This window comes from Pygoscelis adeliae, unplaced genomic scaffold, assembly GCF_000699105.1.
Source record: "Pygoscelis adeliae isolate BGI_AS28 unplaced genomic scaffold, ASM69910v1 Scaffold75, whole genome shotgun sequence".
NCBI lineage: Eukaryota > Metazoa > Chordata > Aves > Sphenisciformes > Spheniscidae > Pygoscelis > Pygoscelis adeliae.
Window position 1 is genome coordinate 1,796,746 of NW_008824772.1, and position 22,281 is coordinate 1,819,026.

The 22,281-nt window shown below is 38.8% G+C and overlaps 1 protein-coding gene across 2 annotated transcripts in view; it reads left to right on the forward strand.

Annotated features, from left to right (window-relative positions):
- PITPNC1 (phosphatidylinositol transfer protein, cytoplasmic 1) overlaps positions 1-22,281 on the forward strand; it is an 88,659-nt gene that overhangs the window by 39,304 nt on the left and 27,074 nt on the right. For both annotated transcript variants that reach the window (XM_009323673.1, XM_009323672.1), the window contains exons 2-5: positions 308-456; positions 4,410-4,498; positions 4,948-4,955; positions 16,911-16,982. In XM_009323673.1, coding sequence (XP_009321948.1) covers positions 308-456; positions 4,410-4,498; positions 4,948-4,955; positions 16,911-16,982 — 318 coding nt within the window. The remainder of the gene's footprint in view (positions 1-307; positions 457-4,409; positions 4,499-4,947; positions 4,956-16,910; positions 16,983-22,281) is intronic.

Below are 22,281 nucleotides of genomic sequence, written 5' to 3' on the forward strand. Positions count from 1 at the left end.
GATCAGTTGTTTATTTGTGCTTAACTTACATACTTACAAATACGGTCTAAAAACAAAGGACTGGCCTGATTCTTTACATCTGTATACACACAGTTTTTATTATTTTTTTCTGCAAGTGATGCCTTGGACTTAATAAGGTAATGGGAGGACCCCGACTCATAGGTCTAAATGAAGCTGCAAAATACTGGTTTTCACCCTTGAACTACCTTTTATTTGCACATACCGCTATATCATTGTATGACATTGGCTTTTGAATACACGTGTATTGCATAAAGCTAATACATTGTTCTTGATTTTTGCTTTGCAGTACAGAATTGGACAGCTGTACATGATAAGCAAGCATAGCCATGAGCAGAGTGACCGAGGTGAAGGTGTGGAAGTGGTGCAGAATGAACCCTATGAAGACCCAAACCATGGCAATGGTCAGCTAACAGAAAAACGCGTCTATCTCAACAGGCGAGTGCAATAAAACTGTTTCTCTCAGCATGGGCTGTAATAAAAATTTGCAAGGAAGATCCCTTCCAGGCAATAGCCTTTCTGTTTCAGGTAGAACGTGTTCCCATGAATGCATGCCGCTTCCTGGTAGCCGCAAGAAGAAGGAAGGTGAGATAGATCAGTGGCTTGAAATAGAGGGATTAGTTGTCATTTCTTCTAGAGTATCTTTTCTAAGAGAAAGAATTAGAACTTGAAGTTAAGGATGTACTGAAAATCAGAACTTTTGTTTTCTTTTACACTTAACTAATTGTCATTCTGTTTTCCAAAACTGGGGGGGAGAACCAAAACACTAAAACCCAAAACCAACAAACACCCTGCCCCCCCCAAAAAAACCCAAACCACTAAAATGATTTAAGGGTTTCTCACCTCATAATAACGTCACAAAGCCAGTATCCCATTTTTGGTGACAAGAGATTTGCCTCAGCAAAGTTAATTGACATTGTGAATGACCAGGAGGCTTGTACAGTGATGACCTTCTGCACCAAAATAATAGGCTTAGAGACATGATGGAAAAATTGCTTTTGTTTCCCCGAAGTTCCATCATTTCTTAAAGCGAAATACATGTCTCTTCCTACGGTGCAATTATACTGCTGAGGATCAATGCCTCAGCCTGACACTCAAAGGCCAGAGATGTTCAAATATATATATATTTGTGTCCTATGAAATATATTGCTCAATCTGTTCCTGTTTTTACTACTGCTGATCTAATTGAATATCACTGCTTTTCTGAAGTTCTTCTATTCCCCTGTGCCTCCCTGTTTCATTTTTTAAGCTTATGCTCTGCAGCATTTCATAGTGGGCAAAGAAACACTATAGCTATTGCTTCTACATTGCAAGTTACTCCTCCACTGCAATCCTGACATATCTAACCTTAACTCAGGCTAAATTGAATCGCCAGTAATGCTGCGCACACACACACGAGTCCAATAATATATGTCTTGCCAACATTTAATATTATTGTGAGAGTAACTCTGTTCTCTCGCAGGCTAGATACAGGACTTGGGAAAAATCAATAAATGTGTTTCTGTTGTAGAGCTCCCAGAAGTTGTGGGGTTTTTTAATGTTTCTGGATATTTCTTTCCTTCATGTTAAAAAGAGATAAGGCTTTAAGCACTGAAGAGTATATTCAGAATTACCACTTTAGGGTAATTCAGAACAGCCGCAAGGACTGTGTCCTAGAAAGCATGTACAAGGCATTCTTGGGAAGCATGTAGTTTCTTGTAGTGCATGCAGGCAATGGAACAAAGGATCTCTCACCCAAAGACGGGTACCGACATTGACAAAGGGTATCTGTGTGCCTACAACAACTTGGGAAGTTTACCTAAAGCTATGGTGGATGTTTGAAGTCAGGCTCACTGAGTTTAATGATAATTATGAATACTCCTTGATAATCCATCACCAGATTTGCTATTTGAATCTGGGTTTTGTGTCACAATACCACCAGATATTGCAGTACTATTAAAGTTTTGTGGAAAGGATCAGCAGGTTTTCAGGCAACTATGGATTTTGCTGGGAGGCCAGGATCTCTCTGGAAGACTTCACCCAAGGAGACATGCTGCCATACAAGATGTGCTGAAAACTTCTCCTCTGCCTGCCTTCCTTGAGGAACAGGACTCCTTAGACCAGCACAGTTCTCTCCCTCATCTGTTCATCTTCCAGGGTCCACCGCCCTAATAAACTTGCTAGCTTTGCTTCACTTTATTTTGCTCTGGACTGATCTCTCCTGAAGAAAATTGAGCTTATATATTCAGTGATGGTTTCTTGGAAAGATTTGTGCATTATTTTCATTTATCTTTTCTTGCCTGATAAAACTTTAATTCTTGCAGAGGATCTTCTTGCTTACCAGTGGTTTCAGCTGGAATGCCTTTAAGAAACACTTCCTCCCTATGTACTGAAAGACTGAACTTCATCTGTGGAAGGAAGAAATTAAAAAAAAAAAAAAATGTGATGCATAGATACCTGTGCTGCTAAAATAGAAATACTGGATTTTCTTTCTCTGAATGGACCCTTGGAGCAATTCATGTGTGTCAATGACCATAACTTGCTGGAAACTCTGAGTATAATCTGTGTTTTGCTCATAAAATTACTATTTGTTTTGGAGATGTGCTGTACCGGCAAAGATAGGTAGACAGGCAAATATGCTAAAAACAACAATAACCAAAAATGTGCAAAATGAGCAGCTGTATGTTAACAAATACATTACTAGCAAAATTTTCTAGTGTTAGTGTAAGCCTTAGTTATGTTCAGAATTGTTTACTGCTGCTTCTCTCCTGCTGGAGCATTGTTTTCAGAAGCTGAAAGTCTGCATCCTCTGGTATTTATTTTTTAGGCATCAGAGTAAAATTTAGCAGGGGTAAGGGTGGGAGCAGAGAGGTAGTCATAAAAAGACACTGACAGAGGCTGACAAAACAAGATCTGCTACAGTGAAGTCTATTATGCAGTATGTAAAATGCTGCTTAAAAGACTACACAAGAAAGGTTTAAGTAAAGAAAAGAATCTGGTTTTGAGCAATGTCATCAAAGAGCAAAAGTCAGTGCACTTGACTTTGAATCTTTAGATAATGTACTAACATCTGCATTTTGCCTCTGGACAAATACAATATTTATGTGTAGCTAGATCGTAGTTAAATACTCCTTAATGATCCAAACTCTGAATTTTCCTCAGAAATTTACAAATATGGGAAGTTAATTTACTTTCTTCACCCAGTTACCTAAACATAACTGTTTCAAACATTTACACTTGGAAAACTGAGGTTTGAAAGCATCTACTTTAGTTCAGTAAAGATCCAGTCTTAGGCTGGGTGATCTGCTTGACACATCGCCAGACTAACACAATTTTAACTGTCTCTCTGAAGTAGGGTGATGTTTGTGGTCTCCAAAGGTCTGCCTTCCTTTGAGCAACTAGTACTGCATCTTCGTTACTGGCAGCTTCCGTGATTATAATTGATGTCATTAAGAAAGGGTTGAAAGATGAATTCTCATGAACTTGCCTTCTTTTTAAAATGTATGTTTGTTCATCACTTCTTTGGTACCCTGAATGACCAGAGTTCTGGAAATGAGAGGACCGAGATCCATGGTAAAGAAAATGCTCCCACTCTTCCATAGTATTATTTAATTACCCTCTAGCGATCTTTCCATATGCTGTATCCACATCTTTCATTTCTTACTCTACTGCTGTTGTACCACCGCATTGGTAAGTTCTCTCGACAGATTGAGCTCTGAGCTATGACACCAGTTCCATTAATTCTCTTCACTTTTGTGATTTACTTTTCCCATCAGCAAAATGGGACTAATGCTACCCACCAGCCTCACAGAGGTGTTTTGAGTGATTTGTTAATTTTAATATAAAAGCTTCCTACTCAAGAGTTGGTGTTGGTAGCGTGGGAAAAACTGCGCGCTCGGTGAGTTGAACGTAAGGGTTTGTGTGCCGGCAGAGAATATGGAGGAAGAAGAAATAGTCTCTAAGAAGAAATAATGGGGTTGGGATCAAAGTGGACTGAAATCACATCTTTACTCATGACCTCTTGTTAGAGAGTGCCTCCCTGTGGTTAAGAACACTGTGACACAGATACACCTTGTATGGTCTAACCTGCTGAGTTCATCCGTGACCAAAGGTTTGAGGCCATAAATTCTTGAAATCTGCAACATCAATTTAAATCTGATCGGAGTTTATTACAGTGGCACCATGTTGTTCGCTTCGAGAGGGGAGCAAACAGACTTGGTTTCATATATGCTTGTGGAGAAAGCTGAGACAGAATGCATAGTCATGAGATGAAAATACTGTTGTGAAGTCTAGGTATTGCTGTATCCTGTGAAATACCTGTCAAAGTACGAGCATGTTTTGTAGAAGAGAAGATACTTCCGTACTCATAAGTCATAACTTATTCTAATTTTATATTTTCTTTTTATTTCCAGCAAACTGCCTAGCTGGGCTAGAGCAGTTGTTCCCAAAATATTTTATGTTACAGAGAAGGCTTGGAATTATTATCCTTATACAATCACAGGTAAGGAATAAAGCAGAAATGATTACTGACTTGTACTTTTTGGATAGTTAGCTTATCTTCAGAAGCTCCAAGTTACATATTGAACCACAGATGCCAAGTTACTTTAACAACTCCTGTTGAACTGCATATATTTTTCCATCTTATATTGACTGATATCGGGAAATAAAGATTATAGACTATGGATAGGTAAAAACTGGAGTGTTGTATCTATGCAGTTTCTTCCTTGCAAAGAAAACGTCAGGTGCTTAGATTCTGTGCTGACTTGTACCCTTTATTGTTCCATAGACGTTAGTCAAATATAAATCAGCAGATTATCTGACACAATTTTTTTTTTTATTATTAATGTATGTTTACTGTAAGGATCTTGCATCATTGTTTTATTTCACATTTCTTTTTTTTTTCTTTTCCCTCATCATTCTTTTTTTTACAAATGGACAATTGGAAATCAGAATACACAGTAAGTTTTTCTTCCTCTTTTTATTCTAAAAATAGAATAATTATGTGAAATATAGTAGCAGAATCCAAACTGATTCCTTCTTAATATAACTAATACATAATGCATTCAATAGTGGAACTTTATTTTAGCTATTTGTTTAAGAAATTTAAGGTTAAATTTGAAGTGTTTCTGTGGAGATCCTATAAATTATTTACCTTATTTTTTATCACTTCAAAATAATTTGATATATTTTTAGTCACTGCCTGTAACAAAGAGAAGCTTCTATAAAACAGGGCAAGGCTTTTAAGGTTCCAGTTATTACGTGGAGACATGAGAACAGATTTTATTTTATTTATTGTTTTATTAACTTATAAAATGCTCATCTCTGGTATAGTATCTGGGAAACTGTACAATCTGTAGACAAAATTAAACATCATCTGGGCACAGTGCCCAGAAAAATCAGCTATTCCCTCTAGCAGAGCTAAGGCAAAATATAGCACATAAATCATGAGAAAAATTGTTTTAAATGTGCTGGCCTCAATAATCCACAGCAAGTTTTCAGCAGCCTTTGGAAGATGAGGAGGAGATGGTGAGGAAGTTCCAGGTGAAGGGACCTTTCAGAAACTCCGGCCTTGATTTAGTTTGAACTTCTGACTGTAGATAAAACATAATCCACTCGTTTTTCTTAACTCTGCAGTGCTCAAAATGTTTGTGCAGTTTTTTTTTTTTTAAACCAGTAAAGAATATAGAGAGGAAAAAAGATCTTAATGTGATAAATGTGAAAGAGAAAAAATAAAGGGATTTAAAGGCTCAGATCTGAAAGCTGGAGACTTAGAGTTGAAACTTTGATGACCAGGTTTGAAAATCCAAAGTACCAGACGGAGCTTTTCAATATGTATTCAATACTTATTACATATTCTGCTTTGTTTCATGTTTAAAATTCATTTGATTGTCAGAGGAAACCCAAATATCCCATAATGGGCAGTAGTAATGAGGGGACAGATTCTCAGCTATTTTTGTCAGAAGATATCTTCAATAGGGCCTATCACAGTTGACATTAGTTAAGGGTTTACCCTTTGAGAGCAGGTTTAATCTTAGGCTGGGAAGATGATGTGCTATGTTGCATTGATGTCTGTTACTTACACTGTTGTATATTTTTTTCTTCAACTGAAAGTCACTTGGAATTCTTTAATGTGATTTTTTTTTTCTTTAACTGAAAGAGACAAGTAGGAATGATTAAAGGGGTGGTAGCAGACAAAAATATATGTCTGAATTTGAAATGCAATACATTATCAAAACCAAACAGCAATGCTGTACTCACGGGATTTGAATCAGGAGGTGATCTTTATCTAATCTGATGAGACAACACCTGGAACACATTTCGGTGAAGGAATACAGCTAAGGAGATGCTCAAGAGCATCAGCAAAAATGATTGCAGGGTTGAAGAGGTTTGTAAAGAAAAACTAAATGGGTCTACAGATGTAGAACATAGGCAAAACAGTCACTAAGTGACAGTATAACTGCCTATGGGAGTTGGGGACTAATTACTCACCATGGTGCAAGGAAACAGAACTAGAAACATTGGGATGAGATTAAGGAAACTAGACTTCAGACAGAAATCCAAAATATGTTTTAATGGAGCTGATAGACTATGAAATTATCTTCAAGGGAAATAGAAAAAGTGCCTTTGCCTCAAACTCTTGAATCCAGAATAAAAATATACCACTGGGAATAATTCCTATCCTTGTCTGGAATATTTCTCTAAATTTTGATCTTCTATATTCATTAGAGAATTCTGAAAGAAAGAATAAACCCACAGACATTGCCCAAAATATGTAAGATAGCTTGGAAACCCTTTTCTTAAAGATAGTGAATTCCCTCCAAAGGGTCTGTGGGACATCCTAATGATTAAACAGTCTTAAGGTTTTTCAGCTGTAAAATATGAAGGCTGTTGAGAAATTGCATTCAAGCACATACACTAGCATTCAGAGATTCAATGCAGAATAATTTCATCAATCTGATTTTCCTGTGAAATATTATGGATTTCATAAATACAACCTTCTTAAGGACCTGAAATTAGGACATCTAAGAAAAAAAGGCTCAGCAGGCATTGAAAATAATTTCCAGAATATTGTTCTCTGCCATGGTAGTATAAAAAGCCAAGAGTGATTGGATGCATGAAAACAGGAACGGAAATCAGAGTGTCATGATGTTAGTACTCTATAATCTGGGTTCAGTTATGATGGCATCTGCTTTAAGGAATGGTATTTGTTACACAGCAAACCCCTAAATTTGACAGCAAACAGCAGGAGCTGACTACTTGGTCTACTACCAAGTCTCGACAACTATATTAATAATATGTAAAGCAAATGACACACTTAAGCTCATTATCTTAACAGAACTATTGCACAAGCAATGCTTTTGTGGTGTGTAATATGTGAAACAGTGTAATGTCAGGAGAGCGTTTTAAAATGTACACTACGCTGTTTGTGGAGGAGGCCTCGTTAAAACTGCGATACAAAAGACTTCCTGTCAGGAAGACGAGACACGGGTACTGTCCCAAGAAATGCTGTATCAAAGCTTGAGCTAATCCTAGCAAGCTTCCTGCTGCCATTGAGAGGGAGGAGGAAGTAGAAGAAGTACTTTCGAAGCTGAAGCCAAAGGAAGTCGTCCAGATTTGGGGGTACTATTTGGAGAATAAGATACTCCTATAAAGTCCAAACCCTTGTTTTAGTGGCTGGGGCATTACTTAAGAACTGTAGGTGAGAAAGCCTCTTAAACTTAGAACAGGAGTTGCTTTGGTTTTGATCTTGTAGTAGAAACCTGACAAGATACATTTATAAGTTCATTTAATATTGTGATTAGGTTGATGCTAAGCTCATAAATTTGGGATACTGTATTTGGGATACAGCTGAACGGGAGCCTCACAGAAGTAACTCGCAGGGACTCTGCTCTATGAGCAATTACAGGACTTGGGTTCTGGTGAGTGCCACCTGTCAAGCTAAACTTGGTGTTGGGGAATGGGTGTTGCTAGCTGCTGGCTCTTAGAAAGAATTCCTTTGCTAGTCACAGGCTGGAACCTTTTTCGCTTGGAGGATGGAGGAAAGGTGCCTTGCAGCTCTCAACAAACCCCTATGTGCCAGCTTACCACAGCATTTGCAAATACGTCTCTTAGTGTAAAATATTTATGCTATTCTTAGATATGTGGACAAGAATGACTGAACTCTCAGGAGGCTTTCTTATTTTTCTTTCTGAGGTTGTCCAGCTAGATTAGAAATAATTAACTAGAAGCAAACCTGTCTCTATTGCAAACCAAATGAAAAAGGATTGCGTAGAACTAAGTTTCTTTACATGCAGCAGGATATTGTCAGACAATAAGCAGCACAGAGCAAATATCCATTTGACCTGTTCAAGTGACAGTTGAGATTCTGGACAAAAAGAGAGGAGCCTCAAGCAAACAAATAATCACATCACGAACATACGGTGACTCAACCGTGGTACAAAAAATTCCTATGATCAAAGTACACTGAAAATGAGCCTAACAAAGTTTCGCTCTCAAGTTGGAGTACAAAGAGGTTAGGAAAAATACAAACAGAAGTTAAGCAAACTCTTCTGACTTTGAAGGTGCAGTTCAGGTGTCTACCAGGGATAATTTCAAATAGTTTTGCTCTCTGATCTGAACAGCTCCGGTGTAGTTAACAGTATTTCAATTCTGGGGCTGAAATTTAAAAATGGATGGATAATTTTTGTATGCATAATCTATGGCCAATTGTTAGTTTCACAATTATAAGTATATAAAGCAAAATAAAGATTAAAAATAGCATGTTTTACTCTCTGCAAGGAGGAAGAGCATTCTTTCAACCTGCCAGTGTCTCAAATTAACTTAGGAATAGGACATAAATTCAGAATATTTATGAAAAACAGTTATGGAACAGAAAGCAGGAGACAACGATTCCTTTGATGATATATCACAATGACGCTAATTCTTCTACAGCAAATGACTGAGGCAAATAAAATTGTTTCATCTGGTATGTGTCAAGGCCTCAGAGTCATAGTTGCTAAATGTTCCATTATTGACCTGCTGGTTTCTGATTACTTTTGAGAACAGGCATGTTATGTGCTTCACTTAGTTAGCTGCCAGTTTGTCCATGAAGTAAATTATCTGGAAGGAATGCTTTTGTAATTGTTATTTTTATGATCAGATGACTTGGGAAGGAAAACAAGTTGTTTCAGATAAACATTGCAAGGAATCTGTAGAGTTTTTTTCCTGTGTTCTCCTATCTGATTACCAGTGCTTGAAATTTGGATGTAACCCATCAGTCTTCAGTGCACAACTTTTCTCCATCTTGAGTATATGAAGGGTCTGCATCAAAAATGCAACAGAATCTGTATTGCAGGATTAGAGCCTAATACAAAGTTACAACCAAAATTCCTCCCCTCTCACCCCCAACTTAGAAGACAGGCTAACTGGTGACATCTCTCTAATAAAACACAGATTTGGTTCCTTTAGAGATTCCAGCAAAAGGAAGGACCTCTGTAGTATTTATAAGAAACAAATAATATATTTTCAGAAAGCTTGCAAACCTGTTTTCTCATTTAATAGCTTAATCCCATTGAAACAGAGTAAATCAAACTGCTTGGGAGAACTCCCTTTTTCCACCACTGGCTTATTTAAAGCAATCCAAACCCCTCTCTGATTCATGGGACTGTCATTTTCGCTTGGGCATGCTGCTGCTTACTTCTGTTCTTCCTCAATAAACAGGTTACTGTTCCCATGTATCAGAGAAGGAGATCCTAAGGGAAGGCAAAAACCAGAGATAAGCGCCGAGTTTCATAGTGGTTGGAGGCAACTTGTTAGTTGACTGTTTCATCTTCAAGTTATTGTATGTAATACAAACAAATAGTGGTTTTCTTCCTGAGCTTGTTTATGAGAGTTTAACTCCCTTGCTTATTCTCAAGCCCTTTTTTTGCATTGTTCCTACTCTTTCCGCTCAACAGCGCTTTTTCTGCTCTTTGCCACCTTCCTGTGCTTATCTTGCTTTCCAAATTCTCCTCCCTCTCATTGAGTCACATCTTCCAAGTTCTGCCATAACCCTGCCCAGCCCTTTCCGTCTATTCTCTTCTGACTTTGTCTTCCTGATTGGCGCTAGTTTGCGTAGTAAGTAACCTGTATCCCATAGCAGCTCTGTGTGCTCACGCGCAGTGCTGTCTGGAGTATTCTGAAGGTAGTCAATAACATGGTGGCCATTTTCCAAAAAACTTTGAATATTCAATTAAAGAAACTATCTTTATTCTTTCTGTAAATAGCTGAAGGAAATATTGTAACTTGAAGTATGCTGTAGAGACATTACTATATTATCTTCACGTATCTTCTTGCATATAAACTGTAGAGACGACATCTTGTTTATCCATACCCATGTGTGATTTTGATTTTTCTCCCGCACCCAGGTCTCTCCGTTCTGTCCGCACCATTGTCTGGAGGCATTGGCAACCTCCCATGTTACAGCCCTCCTCCCATTCCATCTATCCTTCTTGTTTATAAATGCCCCCTGTTGCTCCGGGACTGTTGTGTGTGTGTCTGCCTGTTTTCCCTCCTTGCCCCTTGCTGTGCTGGGCATCCTCTCCTGCCTCAGTATTCTGGGGATCTTCCACTACTTCACAGTCCCCGCTTTTCCTTTGCCTATTAATGAGAAGTAGGGACTCATTTGTCTTTTTCAGGTTTTTGATCTTCAATAAAGAAATGCTGTTGTTATCCACTACCAACACAGTGCCCAAAAATTTGAAATTCAAAGGATGTGGTATCTAGAAGTTACCCTACTAAAAAAAAAAAAAAAATCTAATTTTGCTTGGCCAGTCTCACCTCATTGTAGCAGTTACTGTGTTCTTTAGCTCTAGGCTCCATGGAGATTGCTCTGTAAAGGATCCAGTTCCATCTGTGTTGCCAAAATAATGTATGTGTGACCATATTAAAAAAAAAATTGTCAGTCTGAAAAGTGGTGGGAGATCAGAGAGAACATTTGCATGAAATGTCTGCCTCTCCAGGCTTTTACGTTAAGATTTAGGGGGATATGCTTCTGCTGCTTAAAAAAAAAAGTGGGATTAATTTTTACTGTACAGAAATAACTCCCAAGGATTGTGGATTAATATTCACAAGGAGCAGGAGAAGTGAAGTGCAACGATGAGGTCTCTAGCAGTTCTTTGAACATTCTGCAGAAAGAAACCAAATGGAAAACGAAACTAGCTGAAACGGTATTGATGAAATAGCGCTCACTCATACAAAGCAGGTTACAGAGGGTAAGGAAACCTTTCTCAGTTACCCTCTGTCCAACGTATTTACTGGCAACTGTGGTAATTCCTGCAGCCACCTTGGGTGTAATTACCATGCAAAGGTTATTTTTACAGTCCTCTCCATAAAACGATTGTAAAACACCATCTGTGTTTGACTGTCTCTTTAAGACTTTGGCATAGTGTTTTGGCATACTTAGGTTCTTCCCTGTTCTTGTAAGTGTTGCTTATTGCTATGGCAACACTAATCAATCATCATGCTAAAAATAGGCCTTTCATTTTTCAAGAGGTTTTCTGTGGTGAATTGAAAATGCAACTGCGGTTTGTGTTTTCCGTATGCTGCTTTCATTTCACTTTATTTTAATCTGGAAATACCCATGCTTATGTGTGGTAATTACTATTACAGACTCCGGTTATTTCACTGGTTACTCTCTTCAGCTTTAAACCTCTCCTGGTTCTTCCAAAAGGGGTGCCAAATATAGACAGTTTTAAAAAAACCAAACAAACCAACCCCCCAGAATATTCTCCTTATTTGTTTGAGTGTCACAGGTGTACCAGATTATAACAAATTTTTAAGGAGTTTATAACACATCTAAAAAAAATCAGGAGGTATACTGGACAGTCTGAGACACCTCCTTTGAGAGCTTTACACAAAGAAACCTTATCATTGAAGACACTAGGACTCTGAAGACTTTGTCCTATTATGTAGAATTTAAGTCTAATTTCAAGTTAAACATTGTTTTCCACTATTTCTTTCAAAGAGGAACCTTGCAAGCTGTAGAGATAGTGAAATGGAAAATTGGAAACAGTGCCCCGTGCATTCCTGTGTGTGCTCAGTGTATCGATCGGCTGCCAGGTTTGTGTTGGAAGAACACACACCCTGGGGGAGGCCGAGCAGAAAGGGAGTGGTGCTTTGGGGAAAGAAAAAATCTACTAAAAGATTTATTACCTACCGTTCACTCCCAAGTTTGATTCTGACTGTTGCGTAACACTTTTTAATCCCTGGCTAAGTAAATACGCAGCCACTTAAGAAGGGGGGGAAAAACCAACAACTTCTTGCATGATGAATAAGAAAGTCTTTTGAACGATGCATAAACAGTTTTCTGGTTCTGCCAGAGCCCTCTGCCAATTAGTCAGAGTGCAGCTGATGAATCATGAGACACATTCTGTGAAACGTTCAAAAATTTGGACCCTGCTAAGTGTTCCTGAAAGCCGGCGAGACCCCCCACAGCTGCTAAACCAGTGGTTGCCAGTCAGTTGAGTTTCTGAGAGATGTATTTGCAATGGAGTGCTTTTTGGTGAATTTTAGTTTTCATTTGGGGTAAATTCAGGTTACCATTTATAATCTCAAATTAGATTGTTACAGCCCTCGCCTTTATACTAAATACACAGGGAGGTTGACTTTTGATAGCTTTGTGCAGAAAATGGCTTTCTGCTCTCTAATGAGGTGGCTTGAGGTAAATGGCACTTATAATTCTTCTTCTATAATACTCTGAAGATCCTTAGTCTTTTCTTAATGTTTCTTTTTTGATATACCAGACTAGAAGATCTTTTTTTTTAATTAGAGTTTAGATTCTGGGTCACAGGAAAGAACAACTAGATTCAAGCAGTGGCTTGCTAAGCTGCTACAGGCAGCCTAATGCAGCCTTAGGTTCGATATACGAAATGGCTGCATTTCCAAGTATCGTGATCTGACTCATTGCTGGTAAACTCCAGACAGTGGTTGAAAATAGTAGATATTTTTTGATAGCAAGGTAGAACAGAGATCTGGAATTTGGCTTTATTCAAAGTTTCCTCTGCAACTGTAGCCATGCTTCATATCAACAGCACAAAGGTTTTTCATATTCTGCATTTTTGTCCTCCACTGTACCTGAAACTGTGACCTAAAAGCAACAAAGAAAAATGTGTTTGAGTATTGAAAAATGTACTCAATCCAACAACTCCTGAATTTCTGTAGTTAGGTCATAAGCAAAGATGCTTTGATCAGAACCAGGGGTGAGGAACTGTTTTGGTGTAAGGGTGTTAGCGTTGTATTGGCTATGAAAGATGCTGTACTGAAGTTCCTTCTGTCAGTGGAGTTTGCTGACAGTGGGACCATGAAAGCAGCACCAAGCGCTGTGGTGGATCCTGCTGCTGCTTAAAAGAGCTGAGAGAACTGCACTGGCCAGAGCCATTAAGGTCAGCATAGTCAAAGCAATTTCCATAGCTACCGAGGTTTCCGACAAACCACTAGACTCAGACTGTATAACTTAAAAGTTTGCGAACTCACAAAGCTCCGACCCAGATACTCAATCTGCTCAAGCATTATAGTCTTGATGACCCTTCCGCTAGTAATAGATCATTGATGTCATTCTGTTTTCTGGTTTTATCAATTACTAGATCTTATTTAGGGAGTGTTGATTTTATTTAATTGTGTAGCAAAGAAATTAAAATTTTGGTCCTCAAATCAAGAGGGCAGATACTTAACATACACTAACATGTAAGTAAAACATGGCCTGGAGCAGTAACCTTGAAATCCCCCCTTGATCAGGGGGACGGAACACCTCTGCTATGAAGAAAGGCTGAGAGTTGGGGTTGTTCAGCCTAGAGAAGAGAAGGCTCCGGGGAGACCTTATTGCAGCCTGTCAGTACTTAAAGGGGGCTTATAAGAAAGATGGGGGCAAACTTTTTAGCAGGGCCTGTTGTGACAGGACAAGGGGGAATGGCTTTGAACTAAAGGGGGGTAGATTTAGACTAGAGATAAGGAAGAAATTGTTTATGCTGAAGGTGGTGAAACACTGGCCCAGGTTGCCCAGAGAGGTGGTGGATGCCCCATCCCTGGAAACATTCCAGGTCAGGTTGGACGGGGCTCTGAGCAACCTGATCTAGTTGAAGATGTCCCTGCCCATGGCAGGGGGGTTGGACTAGATGACCTTTAGAGGTCCCTTCCAACCCAAACTATTCTATGATTCTATAAATATGCAGACATGATGCTAATAAACTGTGTTTTCCTAATAACTGTTCTAAACAATTAGTATATCGTAGATAGTATGGCATAATCTCTACCATTTTCAGTGAGAATGTTTCTAAAAGCTGTTATTCAGACCTGAGCATTGAGCCCTCAGCAGCGCAGTACCAGTTACTGCATTCAGTGAGCAGTGCTAGTAACTGCTGATAAAACAAAATATTCATTGGCGGCCTCCTCTCGTTTCCTCAAGGATGCCTTCCCACAGGATGCCCGTATGCAGAGGTCTAGGTGGTTGTCAGCAAGAGCTCTGTGCGCCTGGACTGTGACCCTGGTAGTTATGCATCTTTGTAAAATACAAGGCTGCCACATACTAAACTTCTGAGATCAATAACCGTGTTTTTACCACCCTAGCACCAATGTAGTTATTTTCCAAATGCTCTAAAAACTGCGGTAGATGATGTCTGTCATTAGGTTATAAATTTTTCCAAAATCTGCTTTTCATAATCCACCTCCAGTAGTAATTTACTTTTCAACCCTCCGTGTTCTTCTGCAAACACGCAAAGCAACTAGAATGTTGGTTTATGCCGTTTGAATACAAATCCTGGGAGCAACGTCAAACATTGTTTTAGGACGTGCTGGCACCCCTGTGTCTCCTGGGTCATTCCCCATCTTTTGAAACATCGCATTTATAACTTTTCTTACTCTAGGAACATTTGATCACAGAATTCTTTTAAGCAACCTCTTTTATTCATCTCTTCTTCCAGCTGACATTAATTCGTTCAAGGATGTGCATTCCACCTTTTGGTTAATTTTGGAGATACAAATTAGAACCTTATGACAAACCTTGGTTCTTCTTTTTTTCATCTTCTTTCCCTGTAGTGCCCACTGTTTGCTAAGGCTTTTGTTTGCAGATGCCTTTGGATGTCTGCCAGAGTAGGAGCAACATACTGAGATACGTGGTGAAACCTCAGTTGGGAGAGTATCTGGATTTTTTTTTTGTGTTAATTTGTGTTACAAGACCCCCAGTTCTGACAGACTGCTTATAAATATTGTGTATTTTCAGCTGGCACTTCCTGAGATGTATCCATAGGAAATGTTTAATTGCCCGCAAAATATGGGTAGTAGGAGCTAGCGGATCTGTCGCTGAACTCGCCCCATCCTGCGTGCCACATACTGCTGATATTTTTTTTTTTTACTTTTTTTCCTCCCACATATTCACTCAATGAACAAGTTGCATAGCTGAGAGCTAGTCACAGTTCAGATTGGATTGAAACTCATAAATGTGCTACTCCACAGAAATCTTTAATAAAAGGCAAAACATTTATAGGATCTGAAGAGAAGCCCGTGCGGTCTGGGCATCTGCAGCACCAACATGTTACATCGGAGTATTTCATTATGTTAATGGGAAGACAGTTTGACCAGAAGCCTTCCACGGCACCAGAACCTTATTCTGGCAAAATTCTCTCACTCTCTTTTTTTTTTTTCAACAAGGATTGATTCTAGATGTGCTCATTGAATGCTAGATATCCTGCGATCAGAAGAAGATTGAACAATGGCTTGTTGGGCGATATCCATGGAATCAGGAATATACTTTCTGCAGTCTCAAAGGAGCTGGCCTCTCATTTCAATTTTGTTGCCTTCTAAATCACCTCTTTTCTTAGTCATCAGCCTCTCCCTTAGAACTCCCCAAATTTTGTCAAGTCCAAACTTGGACCAACAGCAGTGTGAACACTGAGGCATCATAATGTCCTCATTGTATAATCTGTACGTACAGCACACAAAATAGTCATAGTCTTCACAAAGACACTTTGCCGTAGGGTATTAGTGATGCATCAGACAAGGAACTGGCACTTCAGTTTCACTGGCAGTTAATGCAAGAAAAGACTTGATAACTGAGATGCTGAACTAGTATCCTTCGGAGTTTTTTAGACATCTACTCTATCTGCCTATCTGAAAAGTTGATTTGAAAGAAGAACTGTGAAATGCTAAAGAAAAGATATTTGAAATATTTTTTCTGCTGGAATTATGTTGCCTAGTATTATAAATTCTAGTCTTGATAAGCCAACTGAATTAAACCACCCACAGAAAAATGAATTTATTCCCATGTAAAAGACAAATATTATCCTTAACAGAAAAACATTTGTGCATTCTTAATTTTCTTGCATTATTATCTAAAGATTGCTTTCGGTTTAGCGTAAAGGAATTTCCACAGCAGCTCATAATCCATCTTAATTTCATTAATAGGAAGTTATGCTAAAATTCATTTCTCACTGAAAATTAAAAAAAGCCCTCACACGTCAGAGCATTGTTGGCTATTTGGTTAGCACCTGCAGCTAGTGAAGCGTCCTTGGATTATTTTATGTGGGGAATAGACTAATCTATGATGATGAATATCTAGTTGTTCTCGAGATCTTAGTGAATTGAATTTGCAACAAGACAAAAAAAGCCACGAACATTTGTACTCTTATGTACAGCGAGCAGGAAAACTATTGTATCTAGTTATTCCAGAGTACTTATCCTAACTTACTTATACCTTCATTACAGTATTCAGCTTTTAGACAGGATCTCTACGTTCCTCCAGAACCATAAAAACCTTTGCTCTTATATTCTGCGTACGTTTACCCTTTTTCTTGAAGTAATCTGAAAAAAATAAGAAAGCTGATACCAAACAGGATGTACTGACTATGTCAGCCGATGAAGCAAGGCATGTTTTTTATGTCAAACATATCTTTCTTTTGTTGCAGTGTTCATTTTTGCCTAAATTCTCCATTCATATAGAGACAAAATACGAGGACAACAAAGGAAGCAACGACACTGTAAGTATGACGGCTTTTGCAAAATTTTATTTCATCCTTTCATGTTCTGTAGCTGGGGGTTGTAGGTCCTTCAGTCCGGGAAAAAGGCCTAACCGGGCTCGTGTCTTTGCACCCGCCTGGGTATCCTCTTCACCAGCAGCCTGTCAGCTTGCAGAGTCGTTACCTCTGCGGCACTGTGAGAGGAAAGATCCGTGTACACAACTTCCCTTCTCCATCTGACGTTCTACTTGTTACTTCTCCGAACACATGATTTACCTATGTGAATTTAGTCCCGATGAACGTTTATGGAGAGTAAAGAAAAGATTACCCTTTTTTTGTTCGGTGTAGTTGTGTTCCACTTTATCTGTTTCAGAGTATTCTCTCTGAGTCAAGGGGGTGGAATTCAAAGGAGCTGTTAGGAAGAGCAAACAGGAAACTAAACAATGGTCAGAGATGAGAGATCTCAGTAAACAACTTCCAGGGAACAATGGCTGGACTACTGAGGTGATGCTTTTGGCAATCACTTACCAAAAGTTCCAAAGTTCTCAGAGCTTAGAGATGAAAAGGATAATTAACTCTGCAAAATCCTGGCTAGAGGAAGGGTGGGAGCGAGTAGCCAGCAGCTGCTGATGGGGAGATGCTCGGGAGTAGAAGGCAGGAGGTCAGTCAGACTTTGTTGCCCTGACGGGGAGCAAAGCAGAGTCATACAACTTGCAAGAAAAGAATAATGTTCGATAAAGCCCGGCATGTAAAGTTTCAACCCGTGGATGAATACACAAATATGTTTCGATACACTTCATTTCGGTGTGATTTAAACAGCAATTTGTTGCAGACTTATGGGAAGAAGTTTTGTACAGGTGTGAAATACAGGTTAAAATGTCTGGAAAATTGATCTGTAATACAGAGACCTAAGGGAGGAGCGTTTAAACTCATTCTTGAGAAAGAAGAAGGCAGTAAAGCAGATTTTAAGGGGTCTGAGACACAGAGCCTTTCAGTTTCCAGGGGTGTCCCTCTAGCAGCCTTACTAAGGCTGAAGTGTTCTGTTCTCCAGATGGGAGGTACATTTCCCTAACCGCCTTGGGCCTGCCTGTTAATAAGGCTGACAGCTGTTGCACTGCGTATGGCAGAATAATTACACGTAAAAGAAGAAGGTATAATTTTGAATAATGTTTTTGGCATACAGACACTTTCCCAGTGGGAACATGACAGAGATCATGTATTAGCCACCAGATACCAACAACTTTCAGTCACTGCTGGTCTAAGCCAGATCCAGATCAGTGAGAGAGGAAAGAAGGGAAGTGCACTACATTACCGACTATATGAGCATTATGTAATTTATGCACTTTTTTAATGTTCACTTCTGCTTTTTGGCAGCACTTTAATTCAGAGCAAGCCCACACCTCTGGTTTCGGGAGGGTGCAGGCTAGTTTTCTGGTACGTTACAATGAGAGCAGTGAGAAGACACGTTCTGTACCAATGCCTAACAGAGGAAGAACTGAAGCTACTTAATCAGTGAATTTTCAATTTTTCTCCCTGTGTCAGCTTTGTGGCTAAAATACTATGAATCAAGCCCGGAATAGTACCCAACCAGTGAATTTAAGATGAAAGTAACACAGAGGTAGGATACTCAGATGATGTAAATCAAAGAATCTCTACTCTGCTTGAATCCAGCTCTTCAAATGTAATTTTTACCAGAGTGCCAGTGGGGTGGTAATATATTACCTTTATACTGAGGTACCCGAGTCACAGACTGGGTAAGTATTTACCAAGATTAACAGGTTTAATTGACCCTTACTTGAATTGAGGAGGAGAAGCTGAATTCGAGGGCTGCATTCCAGCCCTAATTTCCATGACTTTGTAATTCAGAGGGCTATGCTATTCGCTAGTGTGAACACAATAAATCAGTGGAAGATATGCATTTTTTTGCTGTTGATCCAGTGACATTGATCTGGTGACAGAGATGTGTCTGGTACAGCACTGAAATGCTGGAAGGTTAGTAAATACGGAGAGAGCTCACTGAGCCTGTGGAGAGACTTCTGTTAAACCAAACACCTCAGAACTAGGACTAAGAGTTGAACTTGCTTCTATTACTCAACAGGTAGGCTTAAACATCACTTAAGAAAATGTGAAGTGTATCTCTCCTTTGTATCAGACAAGTTTAGATTAAATTTTGCTACATTTGCCCAGTCAGAAAACAACAGAAAACAGCATCCATTTCTATAGATTTCTGTAGGTACACTATATCTTTCTTCATTGCAATTATCAACCTTGGCTGATGAAGAAATAATTAATCCAAAAAATACTTCTGTAAATTTTGCAGTCGTAACACAAAATATATTGAATGAATACTAATATTACAGTGATGAGGGTAATAATGCATGTCTGATTTTAACTCAGCTATGTCTAGATATATTTTTTGAGACCATACAGGTTTTTTGAAATCTTTGAACTCCGATCTATTCTTCATTTCCATGCTATCTAATAAAGTAGACGTTGATTGTAAAAAGCAATAATTAGATATTAGGATACTAAAGCTAATTCCATTGATTAGTGGAAGAAAGCAATATAAATGCTCTCAGGTTCCTGTTGTCATTTAGCAGGCTAGTATATTATTAGAATTATTTTATTTAACATGTTGCATTGCCTGGTAAAATTCCACCTAATTACCGCACTATATCTTGATGCAAAAGTCGTCCTGATTTGTCTTTCCAATTGTCATGATAGAAGAAACTAGTGAAAGATAACGGTATCTGTTTTGGAACTTGACTTTTCTATGTCTAAGACATGTCTAAGACTCTGTCATCATTTTAACGTATTTTAAATGTGCTTAAAGCACTATATCACTTAGTTTCTGATTTTTCCGAGTTATTTATTACTTTTAATATTGTATTTTTCCTTGCATTTTGTTGTAAATAAACTACCAACAATTATTCTTTACAATTGTGGCTATTTTCTTTTACCAGGTCTCCTCTAGCAAGGAACATATCCATTAACATTTCTGCCCCCAGCTCTGCAAGTCACTTCCTCAAAATTAAAAAGCACAAAGAATTGGCTTTGTAAGGAAAACTTAAACCACTTACAACATCTACTAGGTTTTGTTCTGCCTCAGCTTTTCAAGGATTTGATCAGGGCAGGTGCCCGTCAGTCTGGTGTTGGCCCATGCTTAAAGCACGGTTGTCCCATCTGTTGAAGTTTGCACTGGATTTGCACAAATACAAACATTGCCAGAAAGAACAATGGACAATAAACCCCTTTATTTAGATAAAACACTAATGAAGCTTGTGTAGATGGCAGTAGTGCAGTGCCATAAATCCATCCAGTTGTGATTTCTAGTGCTACAGCGCAGCTGATTTTGCTGTATTGCATCTAGATGTTCGCATGGCAACTCTCTTCTTAGAAAAACAGAGTCAGTGTTGGGTGAACGTGTTAGTACATCAAATATTGTCACTGCTACCTTGCAGCTTTATAGCTTCGCTAATACTGTGAGAAACTAGACCCATGAGTCTGGCCGTTCAGTCTTTCCTCTTACGGGTCTTTTAAAAAGTAAACTTCTTAGTTTAAAGAGAAATGTTATTTTTATTTTACTTTTATTTTAAATTACGACATGTAAATGACACTGTAGGTGGTATCTGTAGAGCACGTGAAAATACTGCTTCCCTACTGCATCTTCAGCTGCTTACATAAGTCAAGGTTGCAGTGGGAACTGCGGGGAAGAGGGAGGTGCAGGTGCCTGCAACAGGCAGCTTCAGTGAACACAGACAAGCTATCAAAGTGCATGATAATCGCTCAGCGCACGCTTTTTTCCCCGTAAGAAAAATGAGCAATTAGGGAATTTGAATACGGATCCACAAAGTCTGTATTTTCAATATTAAAACCGTAAGTTAAATACAAGAGAATTCTTAAGGTTATCTAATGAATGAAACGGTCAGGAATCACAGGCAGGGGTGGTGTAAGTTACTGCTTGTTTGTGAATGAATGACTAGTCTGTGGTTTTCATGGACAGACTTTGTTAACCTTTTTCTATTTGGGCAGATACTGTTTTCTTTTAACAGTCTATTGATTGGTCAGTATTTATGTCACATAAGGCTAATTTTATTCTAAAGGGTGTATTGCTCTCCCTTTTCTCCCATCTCTATTCTTACTATTTCAGTGTACACTGCAGACATACATTTTGTTTATTTTTAATTTTAGTGGGGAACGCACCAACTTAGGCTTTCTGTTGATTACAAAGGATCCACCGCATGGCTCTAATAGCTGCTGTAATCAATGCACGATGATCTCGCGCACTGCAGCACCCTGTCTGTTCTTGCATGTCACAGTCTAGTCCTGGTGAAAATTTCTAAAAAGCCATCTGTAGCCGAAGGTAGAGCAGGGGCGAAGTGAGGGCAGACGCTGTTCAAGCAAAGCACTGAGTCACGGAGACATTTCAGTTTTCCTGTTTGTTGCAGAAGGATCGTTATGTTTGACTGGGTTTTGTTGGTTTGGTTTGGTTTTTTAGTCACAGAATTAATGTCTGCTGATACTTGGGCAGTGAATTTTTACCATCTGATAGTGTCTGGGGAAAGTAAAAAAGCACAGCTTGTAAAAATAACCCAAGAGTTGTCAATAATGGAAATTCACTGTATGTAAAACTTCACGGTGCCTTGCTCTTTGTAGCGTAACATTTTGCTCTGGAAAACTCAATGGCTGGCTCTTGATTATTAAAGAATAACATGCAAGATCTTAAAATAGCGTAGTCTGTCTTTTTGTTAAGGGGCCGTGATATTTATTAGCAAGAATAACATTATTCTTAAGACTAGTGAAGGTGTGGAGTAAAGATTTTGAGGTAGAGTTATATTTCAGGATGACAAAGTATGGGTATCATTGGGAACGTTTTTGTGAGTATATGTCTCAGTAATAGTGATAAAGTCATCCGAGCTACAGCACTAATTCTTTGTCAATCAAGAGAAAAATATATTATCAATGTGTTTCTTGCCTTTCAAAGATAATAATGTTGAAAATGCGCATCTCGGAATGGCCATTTGCCAAATGAAAACAAGAAGGCAGTTCTGTATTCCACAGAGTTGTAAATTAACACCAGTATCATTTGACACATTAATAGCTTGAGCACGCTAAAACCAGCCAGCTAAGAGCAGATATTTTTTTGCTATGCAACCTATGTAAATTGCAGTGCCATCATTTACAGTGAGAAAATCCTTTCCTGACAGTGAGTTCTAGTTCTGCAGCCCTACCAGTGACCGAGGATGCAGTATTGGGTCATTTGTCATGCTTCATCCTTAGTGTGTATTTCTGAAGTGTGGGCTGTGAATCATTTGACTAA